Source organism: Hemibagrus wyckioides, linkage group LG16 (genome assembly GCF_019097595.1).
Source record: "Hemibagrus wyckioides isolate EC202008001 linkage group LG16, SWU_Hwy_1.0, whole genome shotgun sequence".
In the NCBI taxonomy this organism is placed as follows: Eukaryota; Metazoa; Chordata; class Actinopteri; order Siluriformes; family Bagridae; genus Hemibagrus; species Hemibagrus wyckioides.
The window spans coordinates 5,127,573-5,152,509 of record NC_080725.1 but is presented as its reverse complement, the minus strand read 5'-3'; the positions used below and the strand labels follow the sequence as shown (position 1 = coordinate 5,152,509).

General features: G+C 42.3%; 1 protein-coding gene across 2 annotated transcripts in view; it reads left to right on the top strand.

The window, feature by feature from the left end:
- The first annotated feature begins 2,397 nt into the window (after positions 1-2,397).
- cblb (Cbl proto-oncogene B, E3 ubiquitin protein ligase) overlaps positions 2,398-24,937 on the top strand; it is a 79,645-nt gene continuing 57,105 nt past the window's right edge. Inside the window, exons 1-3 of one of the 2 annotated variants that reach the window (XM_058412679.1) lie at positions 2,398-2,809; positions 3,295-3,472; positions 4,733-4,983. In XM_058412679.1, coding sequence (XP_058268662.1) covers positions 2,787-2,809; positions 3,295-3,472; positions 4,733-4,983 — 452 coding nt within the window. In that variant the 5' untranslated portion in view covers positions 2,398-2,786. The remainder of the gene's footprint in view (positions 2,810-3,294; positions 3,473-4,732; positions 4,984-24,937) is intronic. The other variant, XM_058412680.1, reaches the window with a different exon arrangement.

Sequence of the window (24,937 nt, the reverse complement as noted above, 5' to 3'; positions counted from 1 at the left end):
GGTTAACTTAATGCTGTAAAAGGCTCCAATAAATAGCCAAATTTTAGTGTACGCATTTAATCAATGACTGATTGTGAAATAAAGCTGTACTAAGGGAATCTGTGAAATTTATTTAACGGGCTGAAGAAAGTATTTTTTAGTCAAGGAATTATATTCCGAGGATTTTTCAACCTAATGGGTCGATAGTGATATATCATCCTTTATAAGAACCACTCTCGCACCACGATGTATTTGACGACATGTTTCCATAGACTTGAAATGTTAAAATGTTTTTAGTCACGTTTGTTCTGTCTGTGATAAACTTCTCTATTTCATAAACCGCTGTGTTGATGTGCAGGAATAGTGTGGCAATAGACAAATTGAAAATAAATGTTATGTCTTGGCATGAGAACCTGAGCAGGAGAAAAGAGGAATTAACATTACAGTGAGTTTGGAAGCATTTCTCTCAAATGCACCCTCGTTTACAAAGTAGCTTGCCCTGCTGAAATAAAAAACATGGAATTTCTAATGGTTTTCTCGTTGGAAATCATCAGCTGTTATCCATTTTACCAAATGTTTTCCATTATGTAGTGTGTTTTAAGCCATATTCCCTTGTATAACATGTTTGTTGCTGTTCATCATTAAATAAAATCATTATCATCAAACAAAAAAATCATTGTAGAAACTTATTAGAATCTGGATCCTTAATGATGCCCTAATGGTCCTTACTGGTGTCCAGTAGATAACATGACAGCAATAGGAAGCACAAAATTACCAGGCCCTTAAGGACTGGTACAGTTTCAATTAAAACCAATAAATTTCAATTTACAGCATTAAAACCATTACAATTTGGAGGGAAGCAGATGTAGTTGCTAAGATAATAAACATTGTTGAAGAACAATTATTAGTTTGATCCTGATACCAAAAAAATAATAAATAAAGTGCACAAAGTGCAAAATGACAATTGTGTGAATTCTCTTCCTGTCATTTAAGAGATCTCGTTAAATGTATATGGAACATTATGAAGATACACAAAGCTTAGAAGGAAAATAGCAGAGATTACTGGTGCCTTTTGTGTATGTACACCGATCAGGCATAACATTATGAACACTTACAGGTGAAGTGATTAAGACTGATGATCTTCTCATCATGGCACCTGTTAGTGGGTGGGATATATTAGGTAGCAAGTGAACATTTTGTCCTCAATGTTGATGTGTTAGAAGCAGGAAAAATGGGCAAGTGTAAGGATTTGAGCTTTGAGCTAGACCACTGGATCAGAGCATCTCCAAAACTGCAGCTCTTGTGGGGTGTTCCCGGGCTGCAGTGGTCGGTATCTATTAAAAGTGGTCCTACGAAGGAACAGTGGTGAACCGGTGACAGGGTCATGGATGGCCCAAGACTCATTGATGCACGTGGGGAGTGAAGGCTGCTCCATGTGATCTGATCCAATAGACGAGTTGCTGTTGCTGAAATTTCTGAAGAAGTTAATGCTAGTTCTGAGAGAAAGCTGTCATGTGCATGATAGGTCAGCAAAAGTGGACCAAACACAATATTAGGCACCTGATCAGTGTATGTAAAGTTAACTTGCTTGACTCATGAGCCAATGTCCCCTAAGACAACAAATACAGGACAAGGACTAGGGCTTGGTCTTTTTAAAGACTTTTCTACACAATACAGGCTACCTCATCAGATTTTTTGCATAATTGTATTAAGAACTGAACTGAGGGCATGAAGCCTTTATTATCACCACACATGCATTACAGCACAGTGGAATTCTATTCTTCTTATATCCCAGTTTAGGATCTTGGGGTCAGAGCATAGGGGCAGCTATGATACAGTGCCCCTGGAGCAGAGAGGGCTGAGGGCCTTGCTCAGTTGCCCAACACTGGTGGTGCTGGGTCTTGAACCCCAATTCTGCGATCAACAACACAGACCCTTAACCACTTGAGACCCCACTGCCCTTATCTCCCTTTGCTTACCCAGATAATACTATTTCTATTTTTATTCTCCTTTTTCATTTCCTTTTATGACTTTTTATGATACTCAAAAAGCATTTCACTGAACAAGAGGGAAAAAGATAAATAATTCAAAATCTGATTTTGCAATGATTATCAAGCCTATTCCGAGTAAGACACCCATCAATCAAGGTCAGTTATTTGTTAATGCGAACGTATGTTAAATCTGACTCATCAGTTAATTAATCTCCTGTGTCGTCTGAAGACACGCAACATCATTTGTTTCCACTGGAAAAATGATCTACATATCCACGCACACAACCACCCATTTCATTAGTCATGGTATGAATATTAAACATATGCTTTATTACCCGGCTGCGATTGGCTAGAAATGAGCTTTACATTTCCATAATCCCACCCACCCTGGCGTAGCTCCGCCCCGTGCTGGTGTTGGGAGGGAGCGGAGCGGGACGCAGCCCGTGCACGGCTTTTAAAGCGTACTGATTTGGTAACGAGCTGTGTTAGCTAACCTCCATATCGAGAAAAAACAGGATTTAAACTACCTTTTTTTTATTTATAAAATTTCTATTTAGGAAGGATTTCCGGAATAATGTGGTTTGCTGACACGACAGTGGGATAGATGTGTTCGCGTTGTTTTTGTCGCCTTTTTATTTAGTCGCTTGGGGATCTCTGTGCTCCAGGAACTCGGGAAGTCTGCTCTGACATTCCCTCTCTCCTGCTCTTCCTCTGCTTTTGCCGCAGTAAGTCTGGAGTTTATGGGAAGAACCCTGAAAACACAATGTACCAGTTCAGGAACAGTGAACGCGCCCCTGCTAGTCGTTTCGCGCACAGATGTTGCTGAAGGTTGCGTCGAGGTTTGGTGGTGTTTTTTATAAATACTGAAACACAAGCAAAGCTGGAAGTTTAACATCGTAAAGCAAAAGTCTTCTCAATGTCATGACTGTTAAGAAAGCTGAAAGGGGGGGGGGAGAAGGAATGAAACTTTTATTGTGTATTTACATGCATATTTACAACATATGTGTTATATTGTACGGTATTACCGAAAGTAGCGTTTAGATGAGATACAAAGTTTGTGTAGCTGGTTAGTTAAGAAAAGTGGTGTTTTTTTTGTAGCCCAGTGTTCCTCTGAAGTCAGAGGAAATCGTCCTAGTACTAAAACACGATACAGTGTGTCAAAATAGTGGCGTATATGTGCGTTTTTTTGTTGCCGGACCTTGTTATTTAGTAGTGTGTGTGTGTGTGTGTTTTCGGATCTAGCCAGTGTGTAGCTCGCCCCTTTTTATTATGATGAAGCAGCTAGTCCCTTTCCTTGCGCTAAAAGCTTTTCCCTCTTTTACAGTGAGGAGGAAATGGCAACCGCACTCGGTGGCCGGAGTGTGGGCGCGCGCGCCCCGAACCCCAGGAAAGGGCGCATTTTGGGAATAATCGACGCCATTCACGACGCGGTGGGACCCCCGAAACAGGCCGCGGCTGACCGGCGAGCTGTTGAAAAAACATGGAAACTCATGGACAAAGTGGTAAAAGCGTGTGGCTCGTGCTTCCGGCTCCACTCACGATGACGCAATGCCTTTTTAATCCTCCCCTAACTAAACCCAAAGTAGTTTACACAGTCGCCAGCTAGTATCCTATTTCCATCCCAGTAGCGGTTAAACGCCGCAAATAAATCATAAACTAATCCTAAAAAGTCCAAATTCCGACCTCAGGAAATTTTTTTCCATAAGCTAAAAACAAAAAAAGGCGCAAAACAGTCCAATCTGGCAACACAAGCCCTCATAAGAGGTTCGTGGATGTAGTTTAGCACAGCCTATCAATAAACAAATGCCTTCTCGAAGTAGGATTATTGCGTAAGTCTAGAAAGCCTGGAATTTCAAGGCAAATTAAAGCATGATTTGGAAAACTGTTGTTTCAGTAACTTAGAAAGAAGACATATTGTGGATATGACAGCAACAGCGTTTAAGACAGTCGTGCACGTCACATTTATTCAGTAAAGTAGTCTGAACCTTGTGATTAAAGTCCAACATTCTTCTCTACATAAGGAGCTATATGCAATACGCTCAGAAAGAAAAGTGTGTCTTTTTCCCCGTTGCTGGCGAAACTCATCGTTTCTACCTTGGAATGAAACCTTCCACCTTGCGCTAAAATAACTTTTAAAGGTAGATTATTGGGCCGCATCCCAATTCACCTAGTTATACTGTGCACTAAAAGTTACGAAGGTAAAGTAGTGAAAGAGTAAAGGGGAGACGTCCTGTAAGGGGGTGAGATCGGTGTTGCCTAGTTACGCACACTGTCGCTATGAGCAACCTCCTCCTTGCGTGTCAGCTTTTCTTCATTTGTTAATCCTTATATCATTTTATACTATTTAATTTACCATTCCCTTGATTTATTTTTCCACCTTTCCTGAGGAGATGGGTAATATCAACATATTAAGTAGCTGAAGGATCCATATTTTGAAAATCTACCTGTGATAGCAGGTTATCCGGGTGATTTTGTGATACTATGATTTGGGACACACACTAATTCTAATCTTGGGTACTGTTTAATACAGTTACTAGGCAAACTGGGATGCAGCATATGTTCACGGTTCCAGTTGAAAGATTGAGTGTGACTTCCTTTTGTGCAAACTTTTGCTAAGCCTGGTGGAATGTGCGCATGCTGAATGTTTTAAGCTTAAGATTAACCATTTAATGTGTAGCTTTTTCCCTAGCTGTTGTCACTGAGGTGTGAACACACATGATGTGAATCAGATGCCCCAAAATCAGATTGTGCTTTTCTTCTAGGTGAGGCTGTGTCAGAATCCCAGGCTGCAGCTGAAAAACAGCCCTCCTTACATCCTGGATATCCTGCCAGACACGTACCAGCACCTGAGGATGATCCTGTGCAAATACGAGGAGAACCAGAAGCTCGCACAGCTCAGCGAGAACGACTACTTTAAAGTCTACATCGACAGCCTGATGAAGAAATCGAAAAGGGCAATCCGTCTCTTTAAAGAGGGCAAGGAGAGGATGTATGAGGAGCAGTCCCAGGACAGGTAAGCTCTCAGCTTGGCATCTTTTTCCCCCTCCCTCATGCGTGAACGTTAACGGAAACAAAGTTTTACCCCTCGGATTCATTTCAGCTGGCTTGAATACTAAGAGGATTGTTCTCAGACCGTGGTGTGTGTGTGTATGCAGTTGTGTTTGGACAGTCTCATACGCTTTGCACTTCCTCTTTGGGTTGAGTGTTTTGATGCTGACATATACCTGGGTGTTAACGTGGGTTTCATATCTAATACCTGGATGATCCTGTTCCTTTTTTGCTGGTGCCTCCAGGAGGAAGGAGGTTAAAACGGGGTCAGATCATGTGACTTATTCTCATTCTATACGTTAACTGTGCTCTGGTGTTTAATGCTAGTGTGAAGAATGGTTAATTACCTTCACAATCCAGGTCTGATGTCCAAAGAAAATCCACACTGAATTTGTTTTTCTGGTTTTTGGATGTATATAGGATCAGGGGTCAAAAGGCACTTCCTTCCCAGAGCTCATGCTCCTTGATAAGAAGGTTTTCTTTGAAGGAAGTCATTCTTTTATTCCTCTTATGAAGTGAATTATGGCTTATTTGTGCACTTTGCATTGTTGAGGAGAGTTTATAGATCTGTAAGGATTATTGTTTTACACAGAAAAGCATTTAACTCATTTAAACTTCTGGATAGTTTTATAGGCTTCTGTTTTCATTATGAGCTCTTTAACCATGCAGAACAAGGTCGCTTAGCCATTTTTCTGAAAAGCCAACCCCCAGAGCAGCTGAAAGGAAGAAAGCTTGTCAGAATCGTCACTGCTCTCGCAGCTCACCCAAACCTGACAAACCATTTCTGTAACCCGAAAGGCAGAATCTGTTTTTTTTTTTGTTTTGTTTTGTTTTGTTTTGTTGTTTATTTTTGGTAGTCAGCCGTAATTTCCAGTATCTGTTTTAAAGAACAGCGTCCTATTTAGAGTTGTTCTTCATTTTGGCCCTGTTTGGAAAAAGTCCTCAGACGTTGCCAGGAAACACTGGCATTTTTGGTTGTTGGTTCATTTCCCAGTATTTTCTCCGTGTGGATGTTTGATGAGGATTGTGGAAAAGCTCTTGGCAGAGGTGTTACAATGTGGGTGAATTGACAGCTCCGATCCTTCACCCTGACCTCACAGTCCTCAGTGTGTGCGTGTGTTTGTGCGTGTGTGTTTGTGCGTGTGTGTGTGGGGGGGGGGGGGTCTGAGATGATGGAGAAAACAGGCTTGCGGGTGAGTGTGTTTAAAGTGATGGTAAGAAAGAAAGAAAAAAAAACAGGCATGTGTGTTGGGGTTGAGGAAGAGGAGCATTTGCTAGCCTGAGGTCCCTGGCTGACAGGCTGTCAAGACAAACTGCTGTACTCGGTATCTGTGACACTCAGCGTGTTCACAGCAGAGGTTTTTGCTGAAGGTCTGTCACTCTTGCAGTGTGTGTGTGTGTGTGTGTGTGTGTGTGTGTTAACCCCCCCACCCGAAGTGGGAGATGCAGTCCGCTGCCCTCCAGGCCTCACTGCACAAAGGGAACGCCTCCCACTGGAGACAAAAGAAGATGAGAGGACAGTAGACACACATGCTCTTTACCATGTCTGTACTTAAGGAGAAAATTAAAAATCTGGCAATTTAAGTGAGGAGATGATGCGGCACTGCCACCTTCTTCCTCCATGCACCATATTCTTTTATTCCTATGTTGTTAGCTGTCAGCTCTTTGTATCCACTTCTGTCCATCTGGCTTGCGTATAATTCATTGTGAAGCATACTTTGATTTGCTATATGAATGAAAATTATTAGTAAGAGCAACGACGCTGCGCTGGAACGCATCACCAATGCTGCAGAGGCCCTCGCATGTGCTTTTGTAATTACGCTACACCTCCTGATCCCAACCATGTGTGTGTGTGCGCGTGTGTGTGTGTGCTGTAAATATCATTCCTGCCATGCAGCCTCACAGTCATTTCATTCGGAGAAACGGTGAAACAGCAACAGACAGCGGGGAAACGTTCGTAGTTCTCTGCATACACATAGCAACCCTTGTGTTTTACACAGACTCTAACTTTTACAAGTTGGGGGAAATGAATAGGTTTCAGAAAAATGTAATGTTTTATTCACAAAAACTTTTCCACATGATAGTGACAGCTAGTTCTTTGTGAACACACACGGGGAGTCATCTCTCCCACTCATGATGAACTCGTGTTCACACGTCGGAACGTTTCTCACGTATGTAACTGCTCCACTTTTTGTAAACCCGTTCCTTTACATGATCTTCGCGATGAAACTACATCATGGCGTTTACAAGTGGACTTCATTTCAGTGTACTACTCGGTGTATTTGTATTTATGTCACTGCATATGCACTGAAATTGTCCCAGGCATATTAGTAACCTGTCATTTATTTTAGAAAAATATCAAATAAAATCCGATTTAATGTCATTTGCACTCGCCAAGTAGCTTCCTGCCCTGGAGAGTGTTTCATTAATCCTACCTAATGCTAATTAATTTTATAGTAGCCTAGTTTCTATGCACAGACGAGTGAAATGAGGCGCATGAGCACGGATTGTGTTGGTTTGTTTTTTTTAGCTTTTTACAATCAACCCAAAGGAAACGTGATTATTTTATGCTAAGAGAGGTGCCGGTTTGTTTTTTTCTGTCTCAGTGTTTGATGCGATCAGTCTCACAGTGTGTTAGCTATTATTGGCTGATGTTTCACACGCCTGTCTGACTGAGACGGTTTACATACATTAGCAAAAAACGAGTCCTAAAACAGAGCGCCGATCGAACAGCGCTCACAGCTAGAGACTGATGAAGACAGCCGGATTTATCGGATAAACACGTAGCTTTCAGGATTACGCGCAATTCTCAGTTCATGCTTGGTTTTTCATCCCCCTCCCCATTCCCCAGTGACTTCTCTTTGTCATTCCGGTTCTAATCTGGGCACTGCATAGGAAAGACACGTCTCTGCTGATGTCAGGGGCAGCACACCGACTACAAGACTCGACAGGAAACGTACTAATCCAGTTTGCCGCTGCCCACTTCAGCTCAGTTCCATGAATTAAATCTGACTTTTGACTTTTAATCAGCATCGGGCGCACACTGATATCTATCAAGTTTAGTTTGTCAAGCCGGACGTGCAAACACGTAGGTAAGAGCAAAGTTGTTAGACTCAGGAAAACAAGCTTGTTTACTTGCTCGTAGTAGCTTGCTGTGAAGAATGTGCTGAGGAATGCATAAAGGTCGCTGTGGCTTTGAGGTGAGCTCGGCTGAGAGAAGCCGAATATTCAGAGATACAAAAGTTCATCCTTACACTTGAGCTCATGCAGTCGAACGATTGCTATCTCTGTCTTTCTTAAAAGCCAAACCTCAGGGAATTGGCTCTGTTTTGCACCTGGGTCACAGATATACACTTGAGGGCAGATAATGGATGGACCGACCTGTCCAGGTCCTCACTCTGTCAGCAGGTCAAGCGCAGAGGGAGGATGGGATTAGAAGATCTGCCACCAAGATGGCTAATGTACAGTGGTACATCCATTTCAGCCGGCTTTGCTGTGAATTTCACCTGCTTCACTTAAGACTGATTAGATATGTGCTCGCTGAGGCCCTGTACGTCTTTTGTGAAAGATTTTTTTTTTTTTCTTCCGTTGTTCCTTTAAATAAGTTCTCTGTGAGGTTGAAAAGTAGATGACGGTTGAAATAATTTTTTGTAGGTACTTTTGCAGACAACAGCTTTGAAATACACGCTCAACATACAACGCTTCACGGCTGATCATAGCATTTCGTCGGCTTGTCTGTGCGAGTGGGCGTGTGTTAAGTGAGCTCGAGGCAGGCTCGGGCCCTGTCAGCGCAGATAAACACGGTGCAGCGGCTGGTTAGAGCCACCCGCCTCCTAGCTCTCAACCATCTGCTGTGAGTAAACAGTAAAGGTTTGGACACGTTGCAAAACTCTGTGCATCATCGTCATCATCATCACCCACCACCTCGCAGCATACACCGACTCAAGCACATTAAACCGTGGAGGAGGATTGACCCGAGGTTCATACTGATGTAGTTATTATGGTGGCTTAATAACTAGATGTCGCAGCCGATTATGTAAAAACGTATGAAAGCCCAGTCTGCTGTTAGAAGGGTGTTAGAAGTGTCCACTTATACTACACAGAGTCACAGTGGAGCCGGGAGCCTGTCCCAGGGGATTTGGGGCACGAGGCAGGGGACACCGTGTAGGGGGCGCCAATCCGTAGCAGGGCACACACTTACTCACTCACACACACTTACACTCTCACACTTAGACACACTCGTACACATTCACGCACACTCACTCTCTCATACACTTGCACACACTTACATTCATTCATTCAGTCACTCACTCACACACGCACACATTTACACTCACTCGCTCACACACGTACACACTCACTCGCACACTTACACTTGCACTCGTACATGCTTTATACACTTACACACTCACACTCGCACAGTACCCCGTGGAAACCCCCGAAGCCCACCGAGAACACGCAGGTTCGGCCCCGATGATTTATTCTTTCTTTTTATTCTTTTTCCAACCCCCCCCCCCCCCAATAATTTGAAATAATTATGCATGATTTTATTTTAACAACTATTACTTCTAGTAAAAAGGAAAAAAAGATATTTACTGAGTAAATAAAGAAAAGTTTCGGCGTTCAGTGGTTTATTTTATACAGGGTGTCCTGTTAATTAGAGATGTTATTCACTCAAATTAATTAAAAATAAATAAATAAATAAGTCCAAAAAAATAAACACAATAATGAGGCACTTGCAGCAAACTCACCCTTATTTCCTGTTTTGTTAACTGTTTTGTTCAGCAATCGGTGATCTCTGTTGTAGCCTTTTATTGAACAATGCAACGTAATTTCAGTTAATTCATAGCAGATAATCAGTAATAATAATAATAATAATACAAAAAGACTCCTAACTGCTCTTTTACTACTAGTACATCCATTTTTTCTTAGTATGTGTGTGTGCTTGAGTAAAAAAAAAAATATTTCCAAATTTATGCTGTAAAATAAAAATAAAAAAAATTATTTTTGTTAATTTAAATATTTAATGTATAAATATTAATTATAAAATAAATATTATTACAAATTATTATTAGCGTGCTAAAACATTACAGTTTCCACTCGACAGTAACACTACAGCCAGGTTTTCAACCTCGGGAGCAGGCAGAGCTTTACACAACCGTTCCTAATTAACTGAATTATTCTGCTAAGGAGCAATTAGTGCACAGCCAACTACTCCCATTCGCCTCCGAGGAACTGGGATTGCATTATTGAAATAGTTTTCTTGCTATTATGCATGCAAACACCCCAGCCATTTCAGCCTCAGGATTTGAGAGTGTGTGTAGGACGACGTTGCGTTTTCTTCTGCTGAACAGGACTAGGAGCTAGGTGTACGGAAATGTGAAGGGATCAGGAAAGCGTTATGAGAACCGATTAAGAGACAATTCGAAATTTTTTTTCGTGGTTTAAACAAGTGTCACATTTACCACAGGATCAAAAATCTGACCCCGCCTTTTTTTTTTTTTTTTTTTTCTTTTTTAATTTCCCATTGTCTGTGAACATTCATTTTAATTATTTGTACGTTTTTTTTTTTTTTTTTTTTTTTTAGCCTTTCTTCTCTTCCTTTTCTGTCTGACTCAATGCTGAATATGAAACGAAAGTGCAGATAGGACTGGAAAAAGAAAGTGGTGGATGTGAAACCATACATATAAGGTGCTTGGAGAGATGTGCCTTTTTTTTTCTTTTTTTTTTTTTCCTTTTCCTTTTCCTCTGACCTTGAGAAACAAAGAGTCGAAAGGGACGAGAGCACAATAACTAAATGTCATAGACCTGAATGCTGTTGAATAAGGAGTACACACTGATCTGAACGGCTTGTTAGCGGTCACACACGCAGTGTGAACTCGTACCATGATCGTACAGCATCAGAGTGTTCATTGTGAAACCTTATTACTAGAATTAATTTTAAATCCCTGACATTTATGTTGACTAGAATGCATCAGTAATGATACTAGTATCTGTCCAATATCATGCTCGTTTACTCATAGCTGTACAATCGCTATGAAAGCAAAGTCAATGCCCTCGTGATACTTTGTGACGAGCTTAGTGTAGTGTCATGCAAATGAAATGACTGAGAGAGAGAGAGAGAGAGAGATAAAGAATACTTTATTAATCCTCTAGAGGAAACCTGGTGTCTCAATACAAGAGCAACAATGAGGAGACTTTAAAAAGCGCACAATAAACTCAGAGAGAATAAAAAATATATTCATAGAAATACCTCCACTTCTGTACAGGTTAACTGGAGTTAAATGTATTACAGGTTGTCAGGTTTAATTCTGTGCGTGCAAAAAAAAAAAAGTACAGACGTCATAAGCCATGTATAATGTTGGCATGTGTGTGTAAGACTGTGCAGCAGCTCTATGTAAATAAGTTGTCGTGCAATATTCAGTGTAGTAGCTGGGCATGCAAAATCAGGAGAGAAGTCTATCGTCTCCAGTGTCCACAAAGCACTCACTTGCTGTAGAGTCGGATAGCGTTGGAAAAGAATGACTTAAACTATGTTGGCAAAAGTTTTGGGACACCCCTCCATATCATTGAATTCAGGGGTTGGGCTCGGACCCTTAGTTCCAGTGAAAGGAACTCTTAATGCTTCAGCTTCATACCAAGACATTTTGGACAATTTCATGCTCCCAACTTTGTGGGAACAGTTTGGGGATGACCCCTTCCTGTTCCAACATGACTGCACACCAGTGCACAAAGCAAGGTCCATAAAGACATGGATGAGTGAGTTTGGTGTGGAGGAACTTCACAGAGTCCTGACCTCAACCTGATAGAACGCCATTGGGATGAATTAGAGCGGAGACTGCGAGCCAGACCTTCTCGTCCAACATCAGTGCCTGACCTCACATATCTAGAGGAATGGTCAAAAATTCCCATAAACACTCCTAAACCTTGTGGAAAGCCTTCCCTGAACAGTTGTTATAGCTGAAAAGTGTGAGCTAACTCCATTTTTAAATTCAATGTGCATGTAAAGGCAGATGTCCCAAAACGTTTGGCAATATAGTGTATCTTAACCGGATATGTACGCACCATACTGTGTGGCTAAATATTCGTGGACATCTGAGCATCGCCCATACGAGTTACTTCCTCAAAAAGTCGGAAGCACACAATTCTATAGGATTTGCATGTTATATCTGAGCTTCATCATTTTTCTTCCCTGGAACTAATAGGATTGAACCTGTTCCAGCATAATGGTGTCTCTGTACACAAAGCAAGCGTGCCAAGGCTGGAGTGGAAGAGCTCTGACCTCAACCCCAATAAACACATTAACATATACTTGCAATAAAACCCTGCAACCCTTTTCAATTTCACGTACCTAACGTCGCTAGCAAATGCATTTAGTTTAAAAACAAATGACTGAAGATATAAAGAACGGGCCTAGTAGCATGTGTGTGGGGCCCCTATTTATTTCACGGCCCCTATTTAGACTGGTGCAAACAGAAACAAAGCTGCATAAAATGTTCCATGCCTCCCCTGATTGCTTGATACTCAGAAGGTTATGTATTTCTGTATCGTTATCGGTGATGTATTTATACTCTGTGGTGAAAAAATGTCCGGATCCACCCTTTTTTTTTTTTTTTTTTTTTCCAGGGAGCTAAACTGCTCTGATTGTTGCTCATTTGAGTTATTTACAGACTAAAGTCCCAATGCCTCCAAAGTTAATGACCTCAGAAGGGATGAAAGGAAAGTATGTCCTTCTTCATCTATGGGCCTGTGTCCCAAATGGGCCCTCTCACTCCTATTTACCCTTCTCCACCCCCACCCCCTTCACACAACCCCACCCCCCCATTACAGCTGCATTTAACACACACACACACACCAGCTAAGTGAAGTTCAAACGACACCGGAGCAGGGGCCCGGTGACCAGATGTTCCAGTCTATAAGGGGCTCTGCCCTGTCCTATTTTTCGCCTTTCTTTGTCTCTGAAGGTTTTCAGTCATCCAGATCATGTTGAACATAGTGTCTTAGTGACCGGAGTTGTGTTTCAGACATCAAAGCTGTTTCAGCATTCGAGTTCAACACTTCTTCAGTTCAACCGAATGGATGGAAAATCAGTTGAAACGCTGTCTGTGATTAACACTCGGGGCATCGTGAGACCAGTGTGACACCAGGCTCTGGAGCTGTGAATTAACATAAAACCGCCCGGGTAAACATGTCAGAACGGAATTATCAGTGTGTCATAAGTGGCGTCTCCGAGACAACTTGTTTTCACCGATCACAACGTGTACAATATGTCCTTAAAAGGGGGGGCCCTTTCGAATTCCTAAAATAATTCTCTCTCTTCACTTTACATGTTTGTTTCCTGTTTAACTAATTCTATAATTAACATTTAGTTAACTTACGATCAGCTGACACACATGACGAATTCTCTTTGCTGTCTACTCTTTCTAAATGTTACTCTCCACTTCCTGTTTGAACAGTGAAAAAAACAAAACATTACACGTTTCGACTCGTTTAGAAAGATAGAAAATTCATGTAAATTTTCTTGAGTCTATAAGAGAGCAGAATTAGCTGCGTTCTTGCAGGGTGGGAAGACTGGCTGCTTGGTTTCTTGCTTCTCACTATTAGTCCAGCGTGGTTCTAGAAAATGTGGGCGGCTGTAGGACATAAATTGAGAATAAAAGCAGCTGTATACTTCAGTCATAAGTCAAAGTTTCCATCTATCACACTGAAGGCTTCTTTTGGTTTGACCATCTGCCGAAACATCTTAAAGGTTTTTATTTAGAAACCTACACGAGAAGGTTTTGTCTTCAGCAAAGCAGAACCAATTTGTGAAAAGTCTTTATATTTAAGAAGAAGTTGCTGGTTTTTCTAGCGCTCTTCACACTACTACGGGTGCAGAATGGGTTTTCCGAATGGCTGCGAGTTAGTTTGTTGAGGTCTCAAAACAAAAGTTGTGATTCAAGCATGAAGCGTGTCTTTAACCGAACCTTGCTCTTTTTGGTGGTTTTGAATTGAACTCTGGTGTTTTCCTCTGTGATGTGGCTCCTTTGTGCAGGTGAAAACCCAGCAGTTACACCCCAGTGTGGACCAGCGCAGCCCCCGAGATCGTCTAAGCGAGGTGGTGTTGGGCTGGCCCCAAGTAAACCCTAGAGTGATTTGGGTCGCGGCAAAAAAAAAAAATTTAATGCACGAATCGGACCCGGCCTACAGGAAGTGAAGCAAACCTTGCAGCGTTTTTCTGTAGATGGAAGCTGCTAAGTGAGCCATCTATGGGGATCTGCTAGTGCTAGTGCTGTGAACCAAAACCAAACCAACTTTTAGTCAAGCCAAACGAATCTAGTGCCCTGATTTAGGACTCTTAGGAGTTTGCTTTACATATTATTGCTCTTTTAACCCTCACATTTCCATTTTGACTGTTCATGCTGTGTAATATCTGCTTATAAAAAAAAAAAAGCCTGAGTGATGATGCTGATCAGGTATTAGACATGAGGAACTGGGTGTGTTCTCGTTATCCTTTAGACCTCAGTGCAGGCTCAGATCTGAGCGTGGGGGTCAAAGATCAGCAGGTGAAAGCCGCTCTGATATCTGAGTCTCTTTACAATATTAGAGCAAGTTGCTCCTTGCTCTCGGCCGGAGGTTAAGTGTTCTGGGAACAGAGAGAGTAAACGCAGGGAGGGGGAAAAACCCAGTTACATCCTGTTCATGTGCTTCCTTTCTACTTATACCCTCTTATTATCACCACACACTTGCTCTCAGAGGCACAAACATACAAACCCAAGCGCGCGCACACACACACACACACACACACACGCATCATATCCTTAAATCAGCTATACAGCATTGCTCAGTCCTCTTAGGGCCACCTATCACCTGAAACACAGACACGTAAACGCACACAGACTCACAAACACACGCGTCCGTCCACTTTAAGTCACATATACAAAGATATACTCGCTACTCTGCTTTTCCGACAAATATCCCCACGAGTAAACTCAGGTCCTGCCATTTCCCCAAACAGCCGGGGTGGGGGAGGTTTCTCCTCGGCTGAGGTCATGTGGAAAAGCCATGGCATCAAACCCCGAACGCATGCAGTCTCACAAACTTGGCTGAATACACAGTGCAGCACTTTCCTAATCACAGAGGGGCTTTTATTTGTCTCTGCGTTAAACATCACAACATCTGGTTTCCTCGTTGCGTAGTTTCAGGGTCAAGTCGTGTCTCTAATGTTCTTAAGTTTTGACTCGCAGCAGTGAGAATACGCAGCAGTGTGTCTGATACCGGCGTTCCACCCGGACACCCGTCTGTCCCGGAGCGTCTCTGCTGCTTCTCGCTAGCGTCAGTGGAGCAGGTGAGGCATCAAGTCTGATTTGGATTGCCAAGGGCAAAAATCAATAATAATCATGGCAGCCAGAGCTTGAAGTATAAAATTATATTTGAGACAGAGAAAAGGGAAGGGGGTGAAGAAAAGGGGTCTTTGTATTTTTTTTTTTTTTTTTTTTTTTAAATTAGCTCACTATTTCATGTCAGTGCTTGTGATGTAGGTTGGCTCAGTTCCTGCTGGCAGATGTGCATGTCAGAGTGGGAGTGTTTTTTAAGAAGCGGGGGGCGTGAAGATCGTCTGGAGATGTTTTGTCCGTAAGTGATGTGCCTTTGTGGCCCTGGTCCATTGGGAGTCTGGCTGACATGGTTGATTCATTGTGTGTGTGTGTGTGTGTGTGTGTGTGTGTGTGTGTGTGTCTATGAACACGTCTGTGCGCCTACTTTTATGCCTTCAGGCTCCTATGGCCCCCTCAATAACCACATGAAGCACGCACACACATACACACACGTCAGTCCCAAGTGTGTAGGCTGAACCACATGCACGAACACACACATACACACACATACACACACACACACACACTTACACAATCAGCAAGGCTCAGCTGAGCAACTCTCAGGGCTGTGGATTAAAAAAAACAGAGACGGAGCAGAGCAGTTAATCATGCAGATGATGGACAGAATCACATATTCGCACCCTATTCTCATGCATCATGCCCACCCTGCTTATAAAAGCACTCCTTTGCTTTCCAGTTACAGTCTGGACGTATCTCGTCATGCGCTGTGGGAAAGTCTGGCGATGAATAGGTGATGATGCAAGTACTGTGGAAACCAGCCTTTTGCGATCCTGCTACAACCACATACGAGATAGTTTGTGCACACACCAGAGAGTGACACTGAGTTCTCCACAGCCTCTGAGCAGGGAGAAATTCTGCTGAACACATGACTGTCACATCAGCCTAACTGTTGCTTGTCACTCAAAATGAAAGTTAGGGCACCAACTGTGAGGTGTGATGTTCACCTCCCATACTGCTAAACCACACAAACACAAACGCAGCACATATGTCTTCCTATCCTTACGAGGACCTTCCAATGAATATGCACCTATATCTAAGCCTAAACTTAACCTTAGTATCTAAATAGAAATCATGTGACTCAAAGATAATGAAATAAAAAAGCAGTTCTAGTTTAGTAAAAGTTGTTTCTATGCTAGTTTGAACAATAGGATTTAAAAACGGCACGCGTACACATGCATGAAAAAGTAAAGTACTAAAATGACCTCATGCCCCCAAACTGTTCTATTTCCTGTTGCAGCTATTGACGATCTAAAATGTGCCTGTGTGTGTTTATCTTTAGATTCATCAAAATCCTTTGTGAGGCCTGTACGATTTTGTCTCTAATTAGCCAGCTATATGCCACAGATGCATTTACTTAAGCTACAGTGCGGAAGTGCTCGCGCTCACCCCTCCCTTTTTCTGATAGAGGGAGAGAGATCCTGGAGTAGATCCTTAAGCAGCTCCACTCTGCTGGAGCACATATCGATCTGGGAGCGGCACGCCATAAACAGTTTCATTACCGGAACTGAGAGAATGGAGGAAGAGAAACGGGAGGAGAGATCAGCTCCTCTCACTTTTTTTCTAAGACTCGAATCTCCTCACAGCAGGACGAGTCGGAGAAGAGAAAGACTCCCTGCTTTAGCCCTCATGTTTGGCCCACATGTTTGCTCCAGGCACTGTCTGGCTATAGAGCTGGGCCCTGTAAAAATAATCTTTCTAAAGGCTGTGGCAGTGTGCCAGCTCAAGAAGTCAGTAGATATGTCGCAGACCGATTTTGCATATTCATTTATTCATCTCGATCATCTGCATGTCAAATTACAGGCTTTACACACAGCAAACCTGCTCTCTCAACTCGGATCTCGGCAGCCGCAAGACGGTTGTGGAAAACAAAGTCGCTCAATGCAAACGTGAATCTGCTCGGCACAACAGTGCTTACCTGCACAGGACGTAGCTGGCAGTGAAACTACTATTAACGTGCAAGTTATTCATTGTATAAGGTTCAAGAGATGTATTGTCATATGGAAATGGTCGGTTACACAAGACAATGAGATTCTTACGCTGAGACTCCTCCAGCAACCATAAATTAAACAGGACATAAAGAAGATACAAAATAGGAGGAAGGAGACATGGAGAGAAAATATGGTCCATATTTGTATCTTCTTCTTCTTCTTTCGGCTTTTCCCTTCAGGGGTCGCCACAGCGAATCATCTCCCTCCACCTATCCCTATCTTCTGCGTCCCACTAGATGGTCCATATTTGTATGAGGGTGAGAAATGTGTGCATTAAAACTCATGATCGTTAGATAGCATTGTTTCGCACGGGTACACGTCTTACTGCGTCTCTCTTAATCTATCAGCTGTTTCAGACTGTAGGAAGTGGAGTGGTGTGAAGATGATAAATAGATCTTTATCCTCATACAACGATGAGAGCAGAGACCTGCTGGCTTTCTTTTATTAATTTAGACAGCTAAAGCTTGTACTCAGAAAATCTGTACTCAGAAATGTAGTTTCTGATAGTTGCTGATTTGTCAACAGATGTTTCATTTTCAGACAAGTGTGACAGTATTGTTTTAGAGGCCTTTATAGGTTTTATGGGTATTATAGATTTATATTAAAGTGCTGAATACATTTTCACAGATCTGATGTAACTGAGGGAAGGTAGGAAGGCTGCTGAGGGAACTGGAAGTGTTGGAAAGAGTAGTAGTATGCTTCACATAATCCATTGTTTAATGAGAAGAAATGATTTCTTATACATGTACATACTAGGAACTGGCACTGCTGGCCAAAGAGGCCTGTTTTTTGGCATTTGTTGCAGTATTAATACATTATACACACGATCAGGCATAACATTATGAGCAGTGACGGGTGAAGTGAATAAGACTGATGATCTCCTCATCATGGCACCTGTTAGTGGGTGGGATATATTAGGCAGCAAGTGAACATTTTGGCCTCAAAGTTGATGTGTTAGAAGCAGGAAAAATGGACAAGCGTAAGGATTTGAGCGAGTTTGACCATAAGGGCCAGATTGTGATGGCTGGACCACTGGATCAGAGCATCTCTAAAACTGCAGCTCTTGTGGGGTGTTCCCAGTCTGCAGTGGTCAGTATCTATCAAAAGTGGTCCAAGGAAGGAACAGTGGTGAACCAAGTGGTGACCAAGGCTCATTGATGCACGCGGGGAGCTAGCTCTGGCCTGTGTGATCCGATCCAACAGTAGGTAATGCTGGTCCTGATAGAAAGGTGTCAGAATACACAGTGTGTGACGGGTCAGGGCTGTTTTGGCAGCAAAAGGGGAACCAACAAAATATTAGGCGGGTGGTCATAATGTTATGCTGGCTCGGTGTATAATATAATATGTAATATAATGCAATATAATATAATTACCCTTTTTAATGTAGATATCAGAAGAGCCCTCTACCATTATATTGTTTCTTTACCATAACATCCGTGTGTGAGGCCTCATGCATCTCATTGTGGAGGTGTTCGTACACAATCATGAGAACAGAGTGCAGCTGCTGCCGCTGTAACCGACTCCTTTTTATTTCTGCTTCCTAAAGCGATCAGTGCACAATCAGCCTGCGTTAACAGCACCGTGCCAGGAAACAGGATGCAGCCCTAACAAAGTTATCCATCCCTTTGTTTACTGCTCGCTGTAAATGAACACAAGGCTCTCGCTATATGTTTGCAGTAGACCTGTACCGTGTTTTGGTTTTTTTTTTTTTGTTTTTTTTTTTAATTGGAAACATATTAAGTCTCATATTAAGAGACACATCCTGTCATGTGATTGAGACCGTTCAGTTCTTTATATGCCGTGCTTGTTTTTCTGTGTTTGTTGATCATGGCAATGCTAGCTGGTTTTGTACTAGAACAGTCACTTCTTTGTAAAGCGAGCCGTATTAACCTCACGGAGCTGGAAATAATGATGCAGTTGACCAAATTGCTTCACAAGATCAAAACTGTAAAATATTTTTAACCATGTGGGGATATTTGGTAGATATAAAAAGGTGTTCATACTCATATACAAACACACACACACACACACACATACACAAGTTATTCTGCATGGCATGCAGAAAGTAGTTTCCTCCCAGTGAAATCTTACACACACCTCTCTCTGAGCGTGTGCAGATTTTATCGCCATGGACACTGACACTTGTACAGGAAGTAACCATGTCGCAGTGTCCTTCACACGACTGTGATGTCACTCTGCTTCCTCGACTTCCTGGCATAAGTGTGTGTGTGTGTCTGAGCTCTGTCTGAGACCACAACCCACCGACTCAGCCTTTTTTTTCCCCTCCCTCCTTATTTGCGAATATCAGATTCGATTACGTTCTTCGCAGGGTGATGACCTCAGTCAGTGCTGGCTTTAGGCGCTTATAACATAAACATAAAGGCTATGTAGTGAAAATTTGGACACGATCCTAGCGCATGAGTAGCGGTGAAACAGGGTCAGGGAAAACCCTTTGTTCTCTGGATATTTTCCAACACACACACAGGAAGTGTGTCATTGGTCAAACATTGCTGATGTTGGGGGCAGGAGATGATGATGATGATGATGATGATAATGATGATCACCGGGAAAAGTGATGCTACATATTGCACAGATGAGAAAATATGACAGAAAATAAAAGACTTTCCTCTAGAGTGCTCTCCTCTGATCCACTGAATAGACAACATCCGTCTCCAGCAACCTTGTGCAGAGTTTCATCATCGAAGACAGCTTTCCCCAAATGCACGTAGTGTCACTGCCTCGCAACTCCAGGATCCCCCGTTCGATCCTGAGCTCGGGTTACTGACTGCGTGCAGTTTCACATGTACTCAGTGTGTGTGTGTGTGGATGGGTTTCCACTGGTTTAATCCTACCTCCTAAAAACGCTACTCTGCATTTCCCCTAGGTATTTCCCAGCATCTGGCTCTGGATCCACTGCAAACCTGCCCTGAATGAAGCACTCATTCAAGATGATTCATTTAATATTTCAGATATTTTACAGTCCTTGCCAGTGTCTAGTTATTTCTCATTTTCTAACAGTCTAAATAAGTGGCGGGCAAACCCCAACCCCAAGAATTAATCGGGACAACTGTGTGTCCCGAAGAACACTGCTTGATTTTACCACAGAAAACTTTACCACTGACAATGTAGGAGTAAAACTTTGTCATTGCTAGCTAAAAGACAAAAGAGTTTGGTCTTTTATGCATTTGCCAGAGATGTGGTGCTTTGCCAAATTGGGCTTTGGAAAAAAGGTTGCGGGTGAAAAGAGGAAGTCCGTGGGTGGCAATTTTTTGGGTTGGTTCAAAAAATAGTCCTCTATGTTTTAAAAAAAAAAAAAAAAAAAAAAAAAAAAAGCTCTTGCAAATAAACGCACAAAGTTTATCTAAGATATATAGAACCTACAACTTGCTGAATGATATAGTGTATATTGGATATGATTGGGATAGGGAGAAGTGGTTTGTGGAAGCAAATTGCCAAGAAATGTGTGCACACCACAGTGACCTTGTATTTTAATGCACAGACAAAAAAAAAAAAAAATCTGCGTCTTAGTCAGCTCCCTAGTTTAACATTCAGGGCACTGATCAGGGAGTCGGCCATTTTAAGCGATGTTTTAATCAAGAAAACCCTTACAGTGCACCACAGAAACCAGCGAGCGTTGATGCCCACCATGTTCCCTTACTGGAAATGATGTTAAATTTTCTGAACATTGTGCCGGTTGAACTCTCAGCCAACATCACCTAGTTTGAGTCATTAAGTGTTCAGTGGTTTTTAGAAAATCCACTAGCATGAAGTGCTTTGTGACATATAAAGCAAATGCAAATAATGTTTTTTTTTATGAGGCGATTGTGTAGTCATGCCATCAGAAACTGAGTCATGAATCCCAGTGTGTAATGAACCAGGGCCCAGTTCCCAAACTTCCAATGTCTGGGCTAGCTTCTGGTCTTTTTGAGAGTTTTGGAGAATTTTACAGACACCTGGCAACCCTGGTTATCATTGTCATTTGAAGAGAATTATAGGCTCATACAAAGAGCACAGATCATTTCCAGCAGCTAACTTCTTAACGTTTAGTCTGGACACCTCCTTTCAGGCAACTAACTTCTGATCTATTAGTTAACGTCCTGACTATGTTACAAATCCTGATCCAGCATTATAAATCGTTTCTGACTATATGTTGATATGTGGAGTGTTTGTTAACCACAGAGGCCATGTTTGCTTAGGCTAGTCTTCATAATCAGATACTGAGGCTAGGGTGATAACATGGTGTCATAGGGGATGGGCCATATGCCTCTCCTTCAGCTAATTTCCCACGAGCTGTGACTCTTCTGACAGCAATCAGGTTCACACGCAGAGAGCGTCAGTAACGCAAGACATCTGTTAAGGAAGTGAGTGAGTGAGGGCTGTTCATGCACAGTGAGTAAAGTTGTATGAGATACGTGATGGGAATGAAGGAGTGAGAGAGGCTCAAGGAATGAAGAGATGAGCGACTCCTAGCAGTAAACTGTTACTCAGAGAACAACCAGCTTTTACCCATGACACAGTCGGGGATCACCCAGGAAGCCCCGATTACGCATTTACTTATACAAAGGCAAACGCACAGCTGTATGGCATCTATGAAGCAGCTCCCAACCCACATCCACCCCCACTCTCTCCCCACCATCATCCTTCTTAAGTGCTCATGCTGGAAAGCTTTGCCCTGTGGTTTCCCTTCTCCTGTCTCGTTCAGATCATGCACTCGTTAAGAATTTACGGTTCTCTTACGTGTTAAGCACCACATGGACAAGTGCCAGACTCACAAAAGCGTTTGGCTGCAGGTGCGCCGGCAGTGCACTACAGGAAATTCAGCTCAGCAGATCAGCACAGTTTCCTGTACATCCCCTCCTCTCATTTCTTTAGGAGTCTGGAGTCCATGTGCTAGGCCGTGACGGAGCGGAAGTGAGCATTGTTGTTGAGGCAGCAGTTCTGGTGATAATGTATCCTTTGTATGTTCCAAGCAGTGCTGGAGAGCGCGTCTGCTCTGTGTGGGCGGCATCGAGCCTGTTCTATTGGAGGGTTTTGGAAGTGAAGCAGATACAAATGACTGACTTAAATGCATTTCTGAGCTGGTAATGCGTTCAGAGTCTTTTCATTCCTATGCTCATCTTTACGAAATGGTCTACTAGTTTATTCTGAGCTTGCTCCAATACACTATGTACATAACAATGCTTAATTTGGTTAGCAATGAGTGAAACAAAATAATGCAGAGGTGATTAATTCTTTGTCTGGCTCATAGTCCTGTGTGCTCACTACACATATGGCTAAACTAATGTAACAAGGTATTTGTGAGTTATCTAGTTACTCTGTTAATATATTAATTCTTTCTCATGTCCTGTTAAAGTGTAGTGTAGTTCACTAATAGTTTCAGCTATGAGCTGCAGTCTCTCAGTACAGTTCAAGCAAAAAATATTATACGAGTCCGGCTAGCGTCTTTATTATCTCTCAATATGTTTCACTGTGAAGAGATTTATTGTGCTATTTTTATCAGGGTTTTTTACATCTTTGCAGAAAATCAATCTACCGACAGACAGATTGTGGCCTGGCTGATGAGTGTAGTACAGCAGGGAGCAGGATTAGGAAGTGTGGCTGTGTCACACTGCTGTGAAGTTTGCATTCGGTATGTTTAAGGGGATATACAGGAAACTATGAATAAAAAAACTATCCCGACTTGAAAGCTGTTTTTCCCAGGCACCCAGGTTGACAATTTGTCCAAACCATTTTTTTTTGTAGTACTCTTATCGCGGTTAAAAGGGCCCTGGAGGCTCAGTGGTAGGTTTCTCGACCTACCATGCGGAAGCCCCGGGTTCGATTCCCAGTCAGTGGTCAAACCCCAGCCACTGGATGCAGTGCCAGTCCCAAGCCCGGATAAAAATGGGAGGCTTGCGTCAGGAAAGGCATCCGGGGTAAAACCTGTGCCAAGTTGATATGCAGACCGGTTGGTCCGCTGTGGCGACCCCTCACACATGTACGGAGCAGCAACAACTCTTCTTGCAGTTAATGCTACCAGTCGTGCCATTGTGCTTTGTGGTAAAGATTCTAGCTACATATTTAACGCTGATGTTCTGAAAGGTAGCAGCTGACATTTAAAGTGGTATTGTTGTGCGTGTTAACTGTTATGTTACTGGTGTGGGAATGTCCTGGGCTGCTTTTAGGTTACAAGACATGGTAGATATTTAACATGGAAGAAAGCTTGTATTATAAAAAACTACCAAACTGTATAACTGGCCTTGTTACCATATTAACTTATTGTAACTTCAGTGTTATTTAGTAAGTCTGTTTATACATTACACAATAAACTTTCAAATGCCTCTGCAGCTCAGCTCCATTCAAACTTTAGCCAGGTTTAGAGGTAACTATTGTAAAGGCAGGCTTGCTTTAATTATTTTCCAACTCTGCTTTTCTATTGTGCTGTAAAACCCTTGTGTGTGTGTGTGTGTGTGTGTACCTTCATGGTCCCGAGCAGATTTATGGGCGGAATGTGTTGTATAAAACATAGAGCACTGCTGCTACACAAACATGATCGCGCACTTTCTATTGTATTTTATTGTGTATTTGGTTCATGTGAGCTGATGCCGTCCTGGATTCGAGGAGTTGACAGAAGGCTGTGAATATCATTTCCAGTTAATTTCCTGCAGCGCTTCCTCTCTCTGTGGGAGGGTGAAGAATCACACTGTCTGTTCCCAGTGAATTAGGGATTATACCTTCTCTCTCTCTCTCTCTCTCTCTCTCTCTCTCTCTCCCCCTCCCTAATGCACATCCGCCTGCTGCTATATTATTCCTGTTTGCTGGGGTGGAAAAAGTGCAGATGTGACAGGACCTGGCAAAGCCGTCAAGGAAACGATGATGATAGAGCGGTGATGAAGCAACGAGCACCTTTCTTTTGGTCATCAGTGTGAAACCTGACTTGCTGATTGACACTTTATTATTAGGGAGTGTCTCATGCGTGCACTCAGGCACCGATAAGGCTGCTCTGTATGCATTTCATGTAATATTAATAACAATAATCATAATACTGCTGGTGACAATTTGATAAGTATAGACATTTAAAACGCTTCATATCTAAACATATTTCCAAAAAAGCCAGATGTAATAAATGCTGAGACTCTATCCAAGGGAGATGCAACGATATGAAAGTTCATGCTTGAATATTTTAGCTTGTAAGAAATTACAGACTGCCTCTAATCAGATTCTACACTAAAAGTCGGTGTTCAAACAAGCTCCTCCCCCAAAAAGGCTTCTTTATTATTATTATTATTATTATTATTATTATTATTATTAGGACAATCATTAATATGTGGATAATTCCACATGAAGTGAGAGCAGCATGGACATCAAGAGCCATCCCCGAACAAAAGGGTACGTGACCCTAATCACCGGTGATTCAGAACTTCTGTTTGGACAGTTGTATCCCCACCATTTGTGTGGTCACACCTGTAAACTACATCACTAACGTGAGATCAGCTGTTGTCCTTCATTTACGTACACAGTGAGACTTCATTTAACCTTACAGCAGGAATCGCTTGTGAAGTGCAGATGTCTGGGC